The following is a 19,308-nucleotide window of genomic DNA, read 5'->3' as shown; positions in this document are numbered from 1 at the left end:
CATCTCAGGTGTGCTGTGTGATCCAGTCCACAGGTGATTCTTATATGCTATTCTAATACATGTTCTTCCTTTCTCTTGCAGGAGAGCCAGAATTTAAATATGTTGGGAATATGCATGGGAATGAAGCTGTTGGAAGGGAGTTACTCATCTTCTTGGCGCAGTACTTGTGTAATGAATACCAGAAAGGAAATGACACTATTATCAACTTGATCCATAGCACACGTATCCATATCATGCCATCTTTGAACCCAGATGGCTTTGAGAAGGCAGCATCCCAGGTTTGTAAGGCTGTGTGTGTAAGAACAGTTATTAGTGTCTGTCAGCCTTATCAGAACAGCACTTGGACTAACAGTTTTACAGATACAGGGACTCTTGGTGGTGATTGTTGAATGGAACAACAAAACCAAAGTGTTTCCTAATAGTACAGTAGGCTTGTGATGTTTAACAAGGAGGATTTTATGCATGACTTTTCAACAAGTAGCCTTCTCTCTTGTGATGTCAAAAGATAATGATTATGTTTCATGCATATTTTTATCTAAGTTCACTGACTGAACTTCTTCCTAAACAAGTAACTTCTAGTAATACATGATGTTTCAAAATGCTAGAAGAGGGAAGTTTGTTTTCTTTAAGGATCTTCCCATGCAAATACACTTTCAAAAATTATTCACGCTCATCAGAGCTTGGTCCCAAAGCAACAAACTTTGTGAGCGATCTTTTTAATACGAGTAACTTCGACTCTGAATTTCATGCATGAGGTACTTTAATTAAGGTATTAGTCAAGAAAATTTAGTATGCATTTTAGGGTGATGACTCAGTCAAGAAACATATTCATTAATGCATAGTTAGCAAATGGAAGTCAAATAGTAACCCTCTTATAAAGATTCTGGTGTGTATTTTGTTACAAACAGAAACAAGAACTTCCTTGCTTATAAGGTATATTTATTTTTTAAATTAATATTGAAATGTTGAAAGTTCTCATGTGACTCTATGATTAAATAAGTCAAACCTTATTAAGATCTTTATTAAACTGATTCTCATGAAGTATTTAAAAGAAGTGCACAGGCTCTTTATATTCGGTCGTACATCTCCCTCTCGTGGTAGTGAAGCAGAAGCTGTTCTCAGATTGGTGTAACATTTTACTACTTTGATATTTCTCTCTGTAGAGGTTCTGTAATATTATTTGAAACTTTTGCTCCTTAGCCGAAGTACCCCTGCTTTTATATGGTTGCCTTACAATTTAAATATGTAAATATGTATATCTTATTATAAATATAATTTATAAGATTCGATTTAGTACTGCTGTTCTAATTTAGAAGTATCTTGATCTTGCACACACAGTGTGACAGTAAATTCAATATACCCCAAGATTAAAACCAGTAACCTGACTAAACCTACATTAAAGAGTACTGAAATCTTACAGAGGGAAGCTAGGGAAAACTATGCATTCTGAAGGCATTTTCTCAATGAAACCCAGAACTTATTTTAGAGAATCATTTTAAAGAAATAATTTTGCAAAAATTCTCATTGCTACCATTTCAGTGAACAAGGCTAACAGACACAATAAAAATAAAAGATTCAAGTAAATATTAAGGTCCTTCTTTAGCCTGAAGTTATTTAGAGGAACTTTGAAACAAGTGCAAACATTCCTTGTGGCTGGAAGATAAATCTACAGGTGTTCTGAGTCTCGTTACAGTGAGATCTGTAATTCACAGTCAGGGCATGAGGCAATGGGGAAAGGCCAAGTCTTAGGGGAAGACACAGCTGGCACTGAAAAATCTGCTACTGCTGCTAATTTTACTCATCCTTAGTCCAAGTGTGCCATATGAGAGTAAGCCTGTTCTGCAAGCCCCTCAGTGAAATAGAGGTTGGTTTTTCCCCAGCAGAGCTCTAGGAAGGAATAGGTGTGATTGACTCAGCTCTTGGTGCCTCAGGAGTTTTTACTCACACATGATCCCTTCTTATTCTCAGGCACATGAGAAGTAAACATACCCATATAAAGCTTGGTATGTAATCTACTGAATCTACTCATCTCCCTTCTCTTTCTGTTCCCTTTCCTCATTTAGCCTGGTGAACTTAAAGACTGGTTCGTTGGTCGAAGCAATGCCCAAGGGATAGATCTAAACCGAAATTTTCCCGATCTTGATAGAATCGTTTACGTTAATGAGAAGGAGGGTGGCCCAAACAACCATCTTCTGAAGAACATGAAAAAAGCTGTGGACCAGAATCCCAAGGTAAATAGGGGCTGACTGTAGGGTCACTTACATGCTCACCTCTTCCCTTTTATGTAAGCAAACAGCAGTGACCTCTAAGAGCTGTGTGTATGGTCCTTATGATTCGTGTTATTCTGAATATTTTGTTCATTTTGTTAAATTTATCCATCTGATGCTTCTTGAATTTTTCCTCAAAATGGATTGCTGTAGTAAGCTCTTATGATCCATCTTGCTTAATCCATTGACAATTCCTCAGTCAAAAGATGTGGGTTTTTTTTTCTTGTGTAGCCTTCTCTCTTGATTTTAAGCTATTTTTGCAAATATTCTGCATTTTTACCATTGCCAGAAATCCACTTGTGTATTGTGCTTAATTTTATTGCTAGCTAGATAGCTATTCTCACATAGAACAGATGCATTTTTGTTAGGTTTAAGCCTTTAATATGCAGCTGTATATCTGGAGGGATTTTTATCTTCTTGTGTTTACCCCCAGAGGACGTTCTAGAAAATAGAGTGTTGTGACTGCAGTCCCATAGGACTGTGGCCTTAATAGCTGTGTTCTGTCATCAAATTCAAAATATTAATGAAGTAATTTTACTTTCCATGCAGAGAAAAGACTGCACCCTACCAACATTTATTTTTAATTATTTTATTTTCCTTTGTTTAAAATTGGGTAGGCTTTTTTATCCGTAATGGGAAGAAGTAAAAGACTGAGATTGCCTTTTTTTGTAGTCTTATTCTGAGATAGCTGACACCAGTTTTGGATTTATATTAATCCACGTAATACAATTATAAATCTAATGTAAAGTACTGATTTAATTTTCTCTGAAATCAGAATAAAATTGCTGTTCATTTAACTGTCTTGCACAGTGTATGTGATAATAATTAAGCCCACTGTATTTAATTGAATGTTTCTACATTGGATTATCGATTTGTAACTGCTGGTGATGCTATTTTGTTGTAGCTTGCTCCTGAAACAAAAGGTGTCATTCACTGGATTATGGATATTCCCTTTGTGCTCTCTGCCAATCTTCATGGAGGAGACCTTGTTGCCAATTACCCTTATGATGAGACTCGGAGTGGTATGTAAATAGAAGTTAGCATGAAACAGTAGGAGATAGAAATTTCATTCTATGCTTATTTCACTGCTAGCTAAGATCCACTTTATAAGCCTTGCAAGCAAAACCATAAAACAATCCAAAAACATATAAACATTGCAAAAAACCATTTATAAACATTATTTATAGTCATTCCATTATAATGACTTATTTTATCATATTAATCACGTGTTTAAAGCTAGTCATTGTATGACCATATTTTCTAGTTTTGAAGATGATAGTTTGTTTAGGTAAATTTACATGACAAAAATGATGTAATACCCGAGGGAATCATAGTCCCTGAGATATATTAATCAAGGCACCTTAGCTCTTAAATTAGCTGGAGATGTTTGTACCAGTTTAAATAAAATGAGAAAGATGTGTCTAGGTTAAGGTTTCTTGGACCTGTAAAAAATGAATTTCTGAAAGCAGTAGTGTGCTGACAGAAACAACTATCACTGTTGCTGGTTTCAGTATTGGTCCCTTATAAGAAGGATCACATTGTGGCAGAGATGTTATCTTATAGTATAAAGCAATATTTGGGTTTTTTGCTGCTATGGGATGAACACACGACTGAAGTTTCATGAAATGATGATATTGTTTGTGATTCTATTCTTTCAGTTGACTTTATCACAGTTAAATTGCAAATCCTGTTAATATCCTACTATGAAACTCTTTGGGAGATGCCTGTGTTTTTGTACTGTGTGTTCTTCTAAAACAATGTCTAAAGCCTAGAATACCTTAGGTTTTGTGGTGTACTTTTAAAGTAGTATTTTCATAAATACTGGGACTGTTGTGATTAGTCACTTTAGTGATAGGGCAACAATTGATGAAGCATTGGGGAAATGTTAACATTATTAAGATAATGCTATATTAACTTGTGGTGCTATAGGACACTTACCTGTGTACATGGAATTTTCAGGCACAGTTCTGCTCTGCAGTGCTGATAATCTAAGTTGTGAGCCCAGATGCTATGACTGCCCTTTCAATAATCCTTGTTCCTGGAACTTTTTCCTCCCCAGGCAGTGCTCATGAGTACAGCTCCTGCCCAGATGATGCTATTTTTCAAAGCCTGGCTCGCAGTTATTCTTCTTTTAACCCTGCTATGTCTGATCCAAACAGACCACCGTGTCGTAAAAATGATGATGACAGCAGCTTTGTGGATGGAACAACTAATGGTGGTGCATGGTACAGTGTCCCAGGAGGTGAGCCCACCCCGGGGGGGGTCCATGTCACTGGCTACTCTGAGCTTGAGTTATGTTATCCACAACTTTTGGCCTGGTTAAGGCTTAATCAAAGGCTGATTACTCACCACAATACATCTATAAAATCCCATAAAGCTCACTGTGATAACTATTAAAATATTCCTTTTTATTGCTTTTTCTACGGTGTTTCTTCAGGGTTCAGGTCTCTGCAAATTTAATAGTTCTACAGTGGGCGAGTGATTGCTCTGCTATCATGAAATATTAAGGGAGTTTTGGGGGTGGGGGGGAGGGGTTAAGAAAAGAGTGAAAATCCCCAGACAAACCCTCGTTAGAGCAGGCTGCTGATGGTTCATTTAAACCTCAACAACAAAGGCATCCAAGCTGAAAGAAGTGGGGAAGCCTGGTTGCCTGATTTTGCAGTGTTATAGAAAATGGGAGTTTGGCCTTGGGTTTTAATGGGAATGAAAGCAGCCATGAAGATACTTGCATCTCCATGCTTTGTGGCTTGGTTAGTGCCTGATTCCTGCCCAGGTGCTGTTTCCCTAGACTTTGGCAGAGCCTTTTGTGCTAAGAGGAGCAGCAGAGCTACTATGGGCATGTCCAGACTCATTTTCCAGAAGTCTAGAAGAGTAGCCTGAAATGAGACATGTAATTCAAATGAGACATTTCATTCCTTTCTACTGAGAATTTGGGTATCTTTGTAAACTGAGGCAAACAGGTCTTGGGATATCTAAATCTTAGAGTGTTCTGCCTCTGCTAAACTTGGAGTGACAACTGTGCTGAAGGTTTCTGAGCTAGCAACCCAGCTTGTGTTGGAGTGATTTGCCTGTGCTTTGGCTTTGTTGATTTATACTGGATAACTTTGAACTCACATAACTCTTTTATTGTTTGCTTTTCTCTTGATATCCAATTACAGTCTCTGAATGAATTTTAAATTTTTACCTGAAGTGAGTAGGAATCTCTAAAAACATTAGACAGCCTAAGTGGTAGCCTAACTCTGCTTGTCTTACAGTAAAGGTGGTATGAAAAGAAGAAAATATTTAAGCTCCTGTGAAGAAATTAGAAACAGAACAATGACTGGTAGTGCTCACATAGCCAGTGATCACCAGGGGTTGAGTGTGAAGTACAATATTGAAATTTCTGGATATAGCTAAAACCCCAAAATATCCCTTTGTGTGAGGCTTTCCAGACTTTGAATTGGAGCCATTAAAACACCCTTGAAAACGAAACTTTGCAAAAGCTGAAGAAAAATTAATATAAACAAAATATTGAGAAGTTTGATAGTTAAAGTTTGTTTCAATTCAGTTAAAATTTATCTTAACGAAATATTAAATATTAAATACATCCACGTTTTGTAGCTAATTTCAGCTTATTTTTCTTTAAGAAAATGCTATGAAAAGCAGTCCTTCCATTGTTTTGATGAAATGCTTTGATTCTGATTAAACTGCACATGGCAAAGACACATTTTTCCATTGGAAAAACTTTTTGGAAAGTTTGATTTCCTCTTTTTGGATCTTATTTTAAGTTAGATTGCTAATTCCCCAAGTGAGGCCTTTCTTTTTCTCATATTTGTACAGACATTGGTAGGCAAGAATCCTAGTGCTAAGCAGGATCTGTCATCCTAATGTGGTGCAGCTAATAAAAAAGAGAGACACAACAATATACTTTGGACCATACAGAATAAATCTGTTATTGGTTTTGGGGCTTTTTTTTTCCAAGTGTAGAAATCAGCTGGCAAGCTGTGACTTTTGAACAAAACCTCCATGGTAGTGTTTGCTGGCTTAAAAAACCAAATATAATTCAGTGAAAACAGTTCTGCTTTTTCTATGTCTAGTGCTAAGGAAAATAACTAAACACTGCTCAGTTCAAGTGAAACTTTCCTTGGAAGTTTTATTCTGAAAAGCACCTACTGAAAACCGAAATGTGGCAATTAAGTTGTTGATGGTATCAGTGATCTTTTGCCACCCATATGGTAATGAACTCAAAGTTAGCAGCAGCATAAGCTGTTGAAAAGCCATTTATGTTGCTTTAGGAAAAGTATTCCACTGTACATCCTTACCTGAGTTAGGAAGTTATCAAAAGAAACTCTGAAGACTTTGTCTCCGTTGTATCTGCTCCTCTTGGAGCTGAGGTGGTGCTTCTCTGCCTTTGCACCCTCAGGTTCCTCTGGGCTTTTGTCCCCCACTTTTCCCCTTTTCCCTTCCTTTCTCACTCTTGTACTAAAGCCACACATTCCTCTTTCCACCAAACACAGCTCCATTATCCACTCCTGCCCATTTTCTGTCTCTATTCCTGATCATCTCATAGATTCTGCCTTTGACAGTACCTTATCAGACCAAGAGCCCTGACCTAGGAAAGGATTTTTCATTCTAATGAGTTACTGTAGGTGCTGTTGCCCTACAGAGCTTATTATGATGCCCCCACTTGTGCAACAGCAATTCTTTGCCTGTATAATTGATCCTCAGGGACTTGTACCTTCTGTAAAAGACAGCCCTGCAGGGTGAGCCAGCAGCAATCTTCACTGGTTCTGCAGGGGTAGTATATGGATGGTTCTCATGTGACTGTGGGCTGCTTTTCATGTCTTTCTGAACACCTGGATTCTTTCAATAAGAAGACTGAATGTCTGTGGCAGAGACATCTGGCAACAGTCCTTGGGTCTAACTGGAAGTGCAGAGGAGCCCTCCATTGCATTCATATTCCTTCCTTCCCTTTCGTCTGTCCTCAGTATTTCCTCACCAACCTCGTGCAACGTGGCAATTCCCCTTTCAGGCTTTTGGGTTGGAGAGAGTGGATGATGTAGGGGAATATTTGACTGTTGCTTCTCTCTCTTAATACACTTTTCTGTGAGGTTCTTCTGAACATTACTGTTTACTAGTTACTTCCTTCTGTAGAGCAGGGGTACAGAGAAAAGTTCCTCCCAAGTGCATCTTTGCACTAAGGCCATGATGTCTCTTACACTTGTAGTAGTTGTCTTCTGTAATTAGTTGATCCGTGTAGGTTTTTCAGAGGCAGCAAGCAAAGGCAAGGAGGTCATTCTTCTGTGTTCAAGAATGGCTCTTTTGGCCATCAGACTCTGGGGAGAAACAAGTTTGTCCATAAAAACCACGTTGTTTTTAACAGTGGCCTTCTCCCTATCAGCATGTAATTAATGATTTCACTCATGCACAAGAAAGCCAAATTAAATTTGCACAAACAGCTTTAATTTTGGCATTTCCTTAGCTGTTGACTGTATAACTTTTCAACATCCTTAATGATTTCTTAATGTACCTTTTGTTTGGACTACCTATTTGGAACCATAAATGAGAAGAACAGATAGTAATCAATTACTACCTAGCCACATGCCTGTTCTGATTTTTCTGTCATTACAGAGTCACCTGAGTCTAATCAGATTCATGTCATTACAAAAATAGCTTTTCAAAGCAGCTTATACTGATTTACTATTAGGCTATTGTTTAAGTGTCTTTTTTTAATTTTCAGATTCTCTCAAATCACTCTTGGCACTCAACTAATTCCTAACTTGAATTAGCAGTTTTGGAAGCAATGTTAGGTTTTTTTTAGGATTTCATTGATCACATGTAGGAGGCACATGTTGTCCCTGTTCAAGTACATCCTGTCCAGCTCAAGGTTACTGTCTTTTCTATGTGTAGAAGCTGAACTAACTTAGTGCTGTAGCTTGTAATTCAAAGTCTGAAGTAATTCTGAGGCCTGGATGCCAGGGACACATGCTGCATTCCACTTTATTTATGACGCTTGGTGTGCCTTTATTAAAATGTGAAGAAATTAATTTTTTTCCCATATTCTAAACTTATTTTTGTAAATGCTAACACAGAGTCCCTCAGGTCACTGGAGTAGTGAAACAGAGAAGTTTTTGTTCTCAAAGTCCTCACCATGGTCAGCAATAAAGGGCATTCATTCCTGAATCTCAGTTGTATCTGAGGTATCTAAGCCTTTCTGGTCTTCAGAGAGTGGTTCCTGTTAAAGTATAAGAAAGGGGTACACTTTGTCACAGTGAGAGGCTCTGGGGGTGTGGTGATGTGCATGCATGTGATACATGCCATGTTCATGAGGAGAAGGGATAGGGCACTTAGAGGACTTGACCAGTGGCAGCAAAGTTGCTGCAATATTGAATAAATCTTTAGAAATGTTTTGGTTTCTTGGGTATTGCACCTAATCACCACAGTGAACAAGGAGGTAAAGAGTACACAGTCCAATGCACTCCAGATTACGTATATGGTAGGCCACAGTTTAGATCTTGGCCAGCTTCACCCCATTCTCTATCCCAGAGATTCAGATCATCTCCTGCACTTCAATGATACAAAAGCTGAATTTTTTCAGCAACACAGGAACTTTGGACAAGGCCAGGACCTGGGAAACAAACTATAGGATATGGATATTGTGCACAAAACTGGAAAATATATTGCTTCTTTATTCTGTTCTTGAGAAACTAGGGCATCCCTGAGTAATGCTTTGGAAGGAAGGAGAAATTTCCTGAGAATTGGAACAGTAATGGTCAAGAATTGCTGTCACCACGGTAAAATTACATGGTGCCCTTTGGCTCCCTGTTCTCCTCTTCATGCATTCTTTCTTTCTTTCTGTTAGAAGAAGTACAAAAATCAACAAAAGCAGCTTTATCTAGTGTCCAGAACAGATGCATGATAATCAGCACTGCTGTGAGGATTTTACTCATGACTCCACTCCTCTCTTGCTGTGTGCTGCTGAATGGTCCATCTAAGAGGTCTGCCTGCTGGAACATCAGAGCCATCCTTCTCAGGAGCCTTTGCCTTCTGTGTCCTCATTTTTCTTAAAAAAGGTTTAGAAATAAAAAGGTTCTTTTAGCAATCAGAAAAATCCCCGTGCCTATCAGTAGCTGGGAGTCTTGTTGCCTGGTTGGCAGAAAAGAGCCTCTTCACCCTTCAGTGTGTTGGCAGAATCCCACCTGACTCCGTCTGTTTACTGCCCTCGGGGTTTTCTTTGGGATATGACATCAGCTCTCTGGGCAGTTATGGACCCGTGATCAACCTGATGCTGCAGTGAAGAGACTGCATCAGGTCTCATCTGTAGCTTGCATAGAGGAACACAGGGCTGAATGAATTAGCTGTCTTAGAAGCACTTCTAAATCCCTCAGGGACCTCCATGGGAGTGGCTCAAAAGGCTCGATGGCCACTTTCTTTTCAGGCCTCCATTTGAGAATCCACTGACTCTGCCAGCTAGACAGACTGGGAAGGCGAGGGATAGTTCTACATCAGCTTCTGCAAAGCATTTATTTATGGCCCTCCTGGGGATGGCCACTGTCCCTCTCCAGTTGGCTGATCCAGTTACGAAACTGGAAACCTCCTTGGCTTTTGGTTGACCAATTTAAGAATATAGCCAATATATCCCTGTAGTAAGAGGACGGGCTCAAAAATGTAAAAGAATGCATATTCTCCATCAGGTTTTTTTCCTAGTGATGATGCTACTATGCTACTTATGTTTTCAAATTTCAGTTATTAAAGTTGCATTTATAGTGATGTTTCTCTTCTCTTTCAAAGGCTATCCAGTCTTGATTTTGCAGAGGCATTGAGTTGGAGAAACCCTATCCACAGAAAAATTTCCATGTAAATTAATTTTATAGGAAGTTTTATTTTGTGTAGTTTTTTTGGTGGAGAATATTTGAAATCGATGCAGAAAATCTTGACAAGAAGATGTTTTCCATGTGAAATGTTAATAACTTGAGACATTATCTTTTTAGAAAAAAAACCCAACACCTTTTTGACCCATCTTTATAAATCTCTTTTTTCAATGTCGCTTTATTATGTCTAATTTGCTTTAGAATTAATTGTCATTCTTCTTGGTTTACAAAGTGATCTTCCTTTTTTTGTTGGTTTTTTTTCCCATGGAAATATTTTAGCCATAATCTGAAATAATTTTCTGTTCCCAAGGAGAAGAAATGTAATTTATATCTCAGCTATCCAAAAATGTGAGAGCTAAAAGTATACAGGCCACATACAGCATCAAGTAGAAGTATACAGGCTATTTATCAAGGCTTTTCTAAACTTTCCCTGGGAAGAGAATGTATTTTGGAATTAATTGACTTATTGGTTTGTCTGATTTAAAGCTTCTAAATTCAAAATTACGCAGATGAAATGGAGCTACATCAACTGTATTGATAGCTGTTCTTTTCTTAATAGTCCCAGCATTTCATGTGTTCCCCCTTATTTACTTCAGAGTAGTGCAAAATGCATCACTAATGCTCTCTTCTGGCATTGCAGGAATGCAGGATTTCAATTACCTCAGCAGCAACTGCTTTGAAATCACAGTGGAGCTTAGCTGTGAAAAATTCCCACCTGAAGAAACTCTGAAGGGCTACTGGGAGGACAACAAGAACTCTCTTATAAATTACATTGAGCAGGTAATACAGAAGAGGATGGCAAAGCTAGTTATTGTGCATAAAACTTCTAAATTTTGTGCTTTGTGAACATCTAATTAATAATAATATTAATAATAAATATATCTGATATCATTAGTGGTTACACACCTGAGACTGTGAAATGAAAAACACACTTTGTTAGCAGAATTGATAAATTAATACATTAATTTCTTTAAGGGTTATTTATGCAGAAATGCTTTAGTTAGCCAGAAATCTGAAATATTTGAATATTTGAAGTGTTACACTGTTCTGTTAAAATGTTATCTGCAGGCGGAGGAAAAAGTTGTACCTGTCCTGTAGGTTTTTACCCATTCTTTATGGGATCCATCTCAAATTGTTCAGCTCCTTTGCACAGGGGTTAATTTTTTCTGACTCATGGAGAACTACGTTGTCACTGCATTTTCAAAATTGCTCATGTATAAGATACTATTTTGCCAACTTCCTTTGCTCCTTCAGAGCTACTGGCTTTATCCTTGAAGTTCAGATGGTCTGTTTGGCATCAGTTTTTATCTTCTTGCAGGATAAGATGACCAGGTCTGTGCTCCAGCTGCCCTGTGAGTGCTGAGGACAGTACAAATATATAATTTCTGCTTTTCTAAGGCTTCTCCCACAGTGTATATTAGAGGAATTGGAACTGAACTATAGCAGCTGAATATACCATATAGGTTCATAAAGGGGAACATCAGTATCTCAAAATAAAACTTGAGATCCACAAGTCTTTTCAAAGGACATGGGATCTGAGAGAAGCCTGAACTTCACAGTACTTTGCTGCTTTATATCCAGGCTCCCATTGAGGTGCACAGGTTCCCAACATCCCCTTTTCCCCAGCACCGAGAGTTCCCTGTTTCTGGGCATGAAAAGGCAGTTGATCCTCAGTCTCTTGCTTTTGAGGAGTTTGCTTTCAGACGGTGCTTAAGATACACTGCGATGAAATCACTGCTTTAATTCCACTTATGGTGGGAGCAGAGAGATGAGGTACTGCTGGGGCTGTTACCTGGAGCGTGTTGCCTGAGAGGCAAGAAGGAACAAGGACATGACCCACCACTGCCTTTCTCCCACAGGCCATGAGGGGAGTGTTGTGACTCTCTGTGGTCCCAGCTCACAGAACTGGATGTTTTGGGTGTGCGGTAGAAAGCTCAAGCATCTCACAGAGGGATTGCCCATTGAAGTCCACTGCATTTCCTTTGCTAATGCTTCACTTTTAAGCAATTATGTCCATTGTTTAGCTCTACATTCTTACAGTTGATGAAACTTAAAAGAAGTTTTCTGTAGGCTGTTCTTTGAAAGCTTTTCAGTGCATTCATTAATCCCCAACATGACAAAGATTTTCAAGTCTATGTTCACATGTATTATGATTTTCTGTGTATTTCTGAGAATTACTTGCATTGCACAGATAACTTATTATAACTGCTTGCTGAATTATTTTTCCTCTTCATTCTGTGTCCACTAGGGTATTCAGTATTTATCACTGATAGTGGTCAGCCTGTAGACTGTGGGGTTCATGGCATGCTTTGTTAGATATATCACTAGGTATGCCATTGCCAAAAATGCCATCTTTTCTTAAGAATTTTTTACTTACCATGTGTTGGTGACCTTATTTATTTTAGATTCATCGAGGAGTGAAGGGGTTTGTTAAAGATCTTCAGGGTAATCCAATAGCAAATGCCACAATTTCTGTGGAGGGAATAAGCCATGATGTTACATCAGGTGAGTCTGGTGCCTCAGCAGAGTTGGGATATACTGGTTCTGCTTGGCTTAGCAACCTGGAGCCATTTCACATTTTTTTAACTGAAGCTTTCAGGGAGCAAAATTTTGAAGCCAGGATGGAACGTTGTGCCTTAAGAAGGTTGTTGCCTGCAGGATTTCATGAATCCTTCACTTGTATTTTGCTCTCAAAGTAGCTGAGACTGGTTTTTGTGACTTCATGGGTCTCTGATGTAAATTGATTTTGGTGGCTCTTGATTATTTATGCTCTAGTCTGTCTTCTGATTTGTGGAACAAATAGTGTTTCACAGCTCTGCTGGGATTTGATGCCCTGTCAACAGTGCTGTTTTGAGTTTGAAGGCTAAATTTTAGTCCAGAAGTGTTACATTTTTTTACAATGCAATCATGCCTTTTGGTATGTAAATTCTTGAAAGGTTTTCAATTTGCAGAACTTCCTTCAGCAAAGATAAATTCTCTCTGCTGATTACAATTATGTGATGTTTTTTCAGAAGAGTGATTCTAAAAGATGAAAGCATTGTGTTGGTTGGTGTTCACAGAAAATGACGTGTCACCTCTTCAGTGATGTTTTGCTTTGTTCTAGGAACGAGTTCCAAAGGTAGCTCACAGTGTGCCAACTTTCAGCCTTTCCTGTATGCTTATGCTGTCCTATCCTGAATGACATTTTTGTTACTTGCACAAGATACTGGTTAGAAAAGCAATAAGTAAATGTCATTGCTTTATGCATGAGCTTACATTATGGTCATTTTCTCAATGATATGTCTCACTATAATGTCACAGAAATGCAGAATACTATGACACAGGGTTGGTAGAATCTTCAAGCACCTCTGATTTGTGTTTGCACATCACCCTCAAAGAGACTGCCAGCACTTCTGCCAAGCAGGAGAACAGTCTGTGAAAACATTAGTTATTTTATGTCACTGTAAACAAGAAGGCAAAATGTATAGAGACTGGAAGTAAATTTTCAGGCATAATAAAAAGGGAATAAACTGCGCAAAGAGGAATTTTGACGTACAAGAGCGTGAGGTGTGTGAGAGAGAAGCTCATGCTTCTATGATACAAAAATTGCATCTAATCATAAATTCTTTCACATCATTGTGAAAGATATATAAGACTCAAAGTCATGTATTGTCAAAACAGTGAGGAAAACAAGTACTTGAATATTAGCACAGTCAAAATGAAGAAGAAATGTTCTTTGGCTTTTCTTCTGCTTCTTCATTCATGAAGAGTAGATAATTACTGTATTATACAGCTGTAATTACTGTAAAATATAGCAGTATTTTTTTTCCCATTCTGTTTTGTGAAGAGAAAAATGTGGGAATAACTGGACTGAGTACTGACTTTTTTTTGACCATGCAAATAGCAGACATTTAAGTAATATTTCCCTTTGTACACTGTGTAGCTGCAGATGTGGTGAAAAAGCATTTAAGGGACTAGTAGATAGAGCATGGCCAAGTCTTTTAAATGGCACTGCTAGCTGAACTTTAGGACAGCCCTGCAATTTTTTCTGGAGGTAGAGAAATTCAAATTATTAGCTTGTGACAAATTAGATAATTGCCCACTGCTGGTGCAGAGAAGATCTGAGCCTTTGTGAAACTGGGATAGGATCATTTATAGAGAAGATGATGCTGCATTTTGATTCTGTGACTGAAAAAGATAATCTGCAGTAACAGTGCAGTAGGAAGCTTTCTTTGACCTGAGTGGATCAAGCTTCTATTTGTTTGTTTATCTGAACCAAAGAAAAAAGCCCTAGACAATGCCTGGATACTGAAACATGTAGATAATGATGCTTCAAGGGTGATACACATGGAATATTCTAGGAAATTATGATTTATAGCTTTTTCTGAAAGATGAGAATGGTAGTCCCATTTATTTAAATTTGATGAGAATAAAATTTATTTACACTTGGATTATCAGAATCCTGAGGAACATTAAAAATCCATATCACACTGCAAACTGAATCTCAGACACTTAACAGGGGCTTTACATTGCCCGGGGGGTGCTTCTAAAGTGGAATAATGTCCCATATTGTTGTTTTCTTCTGTGTGATGGAGAATCTTCAGCCTCAGCAGGCAAATCTTTCATGGAGCCTACAGCACAACTTCAAAGTTTAAATCTTTTTTTTGATTACCTGAAAGGAAGCAAATATGATATATATACAGCTCTTACTGAAAGAAAAAAGAAGGAAGAAAGAAGGAAGAATCCTTTCAGGCAGTCAAAAGGAAAGCCCTGACAGGAATATGAAAGACTGACATATGAGCCTTTCCTCTTAGCTGCATAATTAGTCTTATACATATTTACTGGGATTCTTTTCTTCTTCTCTACAGCCAAGGATGGTGATTACTGGAGATTGCTTGTGCCTGGAAATTACAAAGTTACAGCCTCAGCACCAGGCTATCTAGCAATAACTAAAAAAGTGGCTGTGCCCTTCAGCCCTGCCGTTGTGGTAAGTGCTCACATGTGTTGGTTTATCATCTATTATACATTTAAAAAGTCCCTTTTTCCCTCATGATATACATGTAAGTAGGAGGTGATTTTTCAGAATATTCCAGAATATGCTGATTTAGAAAGTCTGGAAATCACTCTTCTAGCACTTGATGCACCAGCCACTGAGAGTAATCTCACTGTAAACTCATTTAATCTCTTTCCAGTCTTATTTAAAATAAAAAGACAGAGAGAAGGGTAATATTGAGATACTTAAACATGTTATTGGTTCATGTCTGAATAGCCAATCAGAAGATTACAGAATATCTTTAAATAGCAAAACGTAAAAAGTAAGAGATGTTGAGGTTTTGATTGAGAGATATTTTAAATTTAATTTGTCAAATGAGTACCTGCTTAGGTTAAAACCAGCGTTCAGCTCCATGCTGAAAGGTAGCAATGGGCCACTGCTTTGTGTAGATATCCAGTACATGTGGTTAATAAGACCTAGACTGCATCTAAGGTTTCAGAAGCATTTTTAATTCTATACAGATGTGGATGTCTCTTAATTAAAATAAATGCTATTTCACTATTGTGGCTCACATGTTAAGATATACTAAATTAGCACATTGTATCTACATTAATGAGCCATGTGTTAGGGAAAGCTCCCTGGATATTTTTGATGGCATAAAACTGAATACATGTTTTGATATGCTGGGGTTTTGCAGTTGTTGTTACCCTGAGATTAGCTCAGTTGGTTAGAGAACAGTGCTCATAAGAGATGGACTTGATAACCTTTGTGGGTCCCTTCCAGCTCAGGATATTCTGTGATCTGTGTTAGCAATATGCTGATGATACTTTTTATAATATGCTATATGATTTATGTGGCTGGCTATTATTGAATTTTAATTTCATTGGCCCATGCTTTTTGAAATTTTTAGTCAAGACAAAGACTGGACAGATGTCTGGTTCTTTAGGAAATTTTGCTCACCTCTGTGTATTTTTAGATAAGTTATAGTACGATATACTAGTATTGCTCATATTTAAATCATCTTTGAGACACTTTGGAATAAACCCAGCCTAAACCAGAAGGTACCTCCCTAAGCCCTATGTTTGTGTTAAGCACACTATTCTCTAAGTCTTACTGGTGTTTTTGATTGTTTCCCTTAATCAGGTTGATTTTGAACTGGAGTCATTGTCTGAAAGAAAAGAAGAGGAAAAAGAAGAGTTGATGGAATGGTGGAAGATGATGTCAGAAACACTAAATTTTTAAATGAGGGTTTTGGCTTTACAGCTTTTAATCTATTATATGTTGACTTAGTATAATGTACTGTGGAAACTCCCTATATTCTAGATTTTGTGCACTTCACAATAACTAACTTTGAATTTTTCCAGTCATCTTTTGATTAATATAATTACAAATAACTACTAGCCTCCTAGGTAGATAAATAAGTTATTAATTTTCTTTCATATTGTTATAGAAAATTTACTCTTCTATAAAAATCAGAAAAAATGAATGAATATGCAGCCTGTATGACAGTAAAATCTGTTGTGTATTATTTGCAAGTTCAGAATATGTAGGTTAACACTTGATTTTAAAAAAGAAATATGCTGTAGTCAATTACCGATACTGCCAGAAATATTTGACAGTGCATAGTAGTAGACAGTGCTCTTTACTGAGTTCTATAATGGATGTTATTGAAAAGATTTATTATAACAGTGTGTGGTGTAATAATGTTTTACAAGGATTAAAATTCAGTATAACACTTTGTATGTCTCTGGTGTTGGGACTATTTAAATATATAAGAAACATAAGCTGACTTCATTTTAGTAAGCAGAAAGAATCTGTGTAAACTCTGTTATTAAAGATGGTGTAGAATGAATTCAGGAAATAACAGAGCTTTATTCCTAAACAGTTGATAATGTTTTAAGATCAGGTTTTAATTACTTCTCGTTACTTGTTAAGCAAATTAGAGATTCTGAGTGGAAGAAGAGGAAGAGCTAGTGGATCTCATTAATATGCTGCTTGTGTTTGTTTTGCAGGAAGGAAAAAAATCATTTCAGGTGACATCTGTTTTAATTAAATAATTACCTTTGCAACAATCTTTACTTGTATCAGTGATGTCTAGATAATCAGCCAAAAGTTCTTCTGTTCACTGAAGTCTATCAAAATATTACGGTTTAGACGATGAACTGGAAGTCTACTGAGATTGTGTTTTTAGTCTGGCAAGTCAAGAAAGGATTTGTTTTGAGCTCTGTTTCTTCTTCTGGCTAGTCTTATCAAAACTAGAAACAAGACAGATAAGAGAAATTTTTTTCAGTGTGGTGAAATTTTCGCAAAACTATTGAAGATTATACAAAAATAACTTTGATTTAAAACAATCCTTCATGGTCCCTTTTTGGTTTTTTATACTTTAATTAGCATACTGTTGTATTTTGGCTAAGATGAGTGAAATTTGCAGAGCCAGAGATTACACATGGACCATGATAGGTGCAAGTTTGGTATAATTCTTCTGAAATGACTCCTGGTGTGCTACTTGAGATAAGCTAAGCATCTCGTCTGTTTGAAAGCTTACAAATATTGTTAGTCTATTTTAATTCAAGGTCAGATATTTGATATAGATTTCCTTCCTCTGTTTCTTTAATACCACTGTCTGTGTTTTGATTAGCGTATTACTTCAGCTGATGCTGGTTCAGAACCAATCAAGAGTGCACTATCATGCTCCTGCCGTAAGTGAAAAATCACACATTCAGGTGTAGGATCCAAATTTACCTCCTTTGGGTATTTAAAAATTTCCTGCAAATACTGTTTTCTGAGAATTTAAGATTCTTTAATAAAAATAGCACTTGATCATTTTATGGAACAGGCTTAAGGTTTGACACACATTGGTAAACTGAACAGCAACAAAAAGGCATAAACGTTCTCTCTCTGATCAAGAGTTTGTGATGTAACCTGTAGCTCATTTGGGTTGTAGATGTTTAATTCCAAATTTCAGAGGAAATTTACTTACTGTAAGTGATTATATGGTGATGATCTTTGAATCTGCATTGCAATGAGAAACCCCAGTGGCAAATAAAGAATCTTATCTCAATGTGTCTTAAAAACACCTTGTGGCTAGCTGTGCACAAGAGTGTGCATAAAGGATGCCTGGTTACACCAACTTGGGTGTCTATGACAATTTGAAAGGCCAAGATGTAGCACAGAACACATCCTGTGTCTGGAAGTAATGATCTTGTTTTTAACTGAACCAGGTAAAATTTAAGCAAATGGTATAAAAATGAGTTATAACAAGATGCTGCTGGCATGTGGGCAAATGGCTACAGGAGTGTAAACTAATGTAATTAGGCAAGTGTATATTTGTACAGAACACCCTGGTCTGCCTCTTTCAAACTGAAGAATTTCAGTCCAAGTGACACTTCATGGTACGATGCTGGTCATGCATCCAGTCTTCCTGTGGCACAGTTACTGCAGCCATTACATCAAAGTGATCTCATAACAGGGTTCTAATCCATACCTGTATGATGTGTGTGAGATCTCTGGTCTACTGTTTCATACATTTGCGATTAAATGTGGTGTCCCTTAAGTGATCTGTTTGTTGTGCTCTAAATGACTGCTTGCTATTACTGTGTTGGGAACAGGTTAAAGTGATTAAATGTTACAACACCAGAACCACTGCCACTGTTCTTGGTCTAGGTAAACATCCCTGAGAACAGCGTAGCCAGGACTCTCGATAAATTAATTTCATTATGTAGCTTTTCTAGCTGAGCTGAGCTGTGTTGTAGGACTGTGTATGTTTAATGGAAGATTAAAGTGTTATGTGATGCTGAGCTTTTGGTTAAAAAGGTACATGCTGTACTATTGTACAATAAATCTACAGTTTTATTTAAAATGTAAAATGTGTGAGTAATTTGCAGGTTCAAAATGTGACCTCTTTGGCTGTGCATGTCTGCACAGGATGCCATAAACATCCAGAGTGGGTGCACGGGGCGATTAATTTGCTGTTTGAACAGAGGAAGGAGAGCGGGATTAGTGCTGACATCCCATTGGGAGCCATCCACAGTCCCTTAACTTTGTGCCAGAACATCCTCCTTTTGGAGTGTATGTCTTTCTAAGCACTTCTCCCATGGAGGCTTTCAAGTCAAGTAAGGGATAGTAATGAGATGCCCTGCCTCCATGCAGGGTTGGAGGGGACAGGGCATACACTTTTGCATGTCTCTCTTACGGTATTTACGAATCTTTTTCCATATTG

General features: G+C 37.6%; 1 protein-coding gene across 1 annotated transcript in view; it reads left to right on the top strand.

Annotated features, from left to right (window-relative positions):
* The window catches only part of CPE (carboxypeptidase E), a 56,837-nt gene extending 37,882 nt beyond the window's left edge, over positions 1–18,955 (top strand). The window contains exons 2-9 of the mRNA XM_032108974.1: positions 82–278; positions 2,064–2,231; positions 3,172–3,289; positions 4,327–4,509; positions 10,758–10,897; positions 12,523–12,622; positions 14,965–15,083; positions 16,233–18,955. Of these exons, the coding sequence (XP_031964865.1) occupies positions 82–278; positions 2,064–2,231; positions 3,172–3,289; positions 4,327–4,509; positions 10,758–10,897; positions 12,523–12,622; positions 14,965–15,083; positions 16,233–16,331 (1,124 nt within the window). The 3' untranslated portion in view covers positions 16,332–18,955. The remainder of the gene's footprint in view (positions 1–81; positions 279–2,063; positions 2,232–3,171; positions 3,290–4,326; positions 4,510–10,757; positions 10,898–12,522; positions 12,623–14,964; positions 15,084–16,232) is intronic.
* Positions 18,956–19,308: the final 353 nt, after the last annotated feature.

The sequence above is a fragment of the Corvus moneduloides genome, chromosome 5, assembly GCF_009650955.1.
Source record: "Corvus moneduloides isolate bCorMon1 chromosome 5, bCorMon1.pri, whole genome shotgun sequence".
In the NCBI taxonomy this organism is placed as follows: Eukaryota; Metazoa; Chordata; class Aves; order Passeriformes; family Corvidae; genus Corvus; species Corvus moneduloides.
This window is presented reverse-complemented; position numbering and strand designations above follow the sequence as displayed.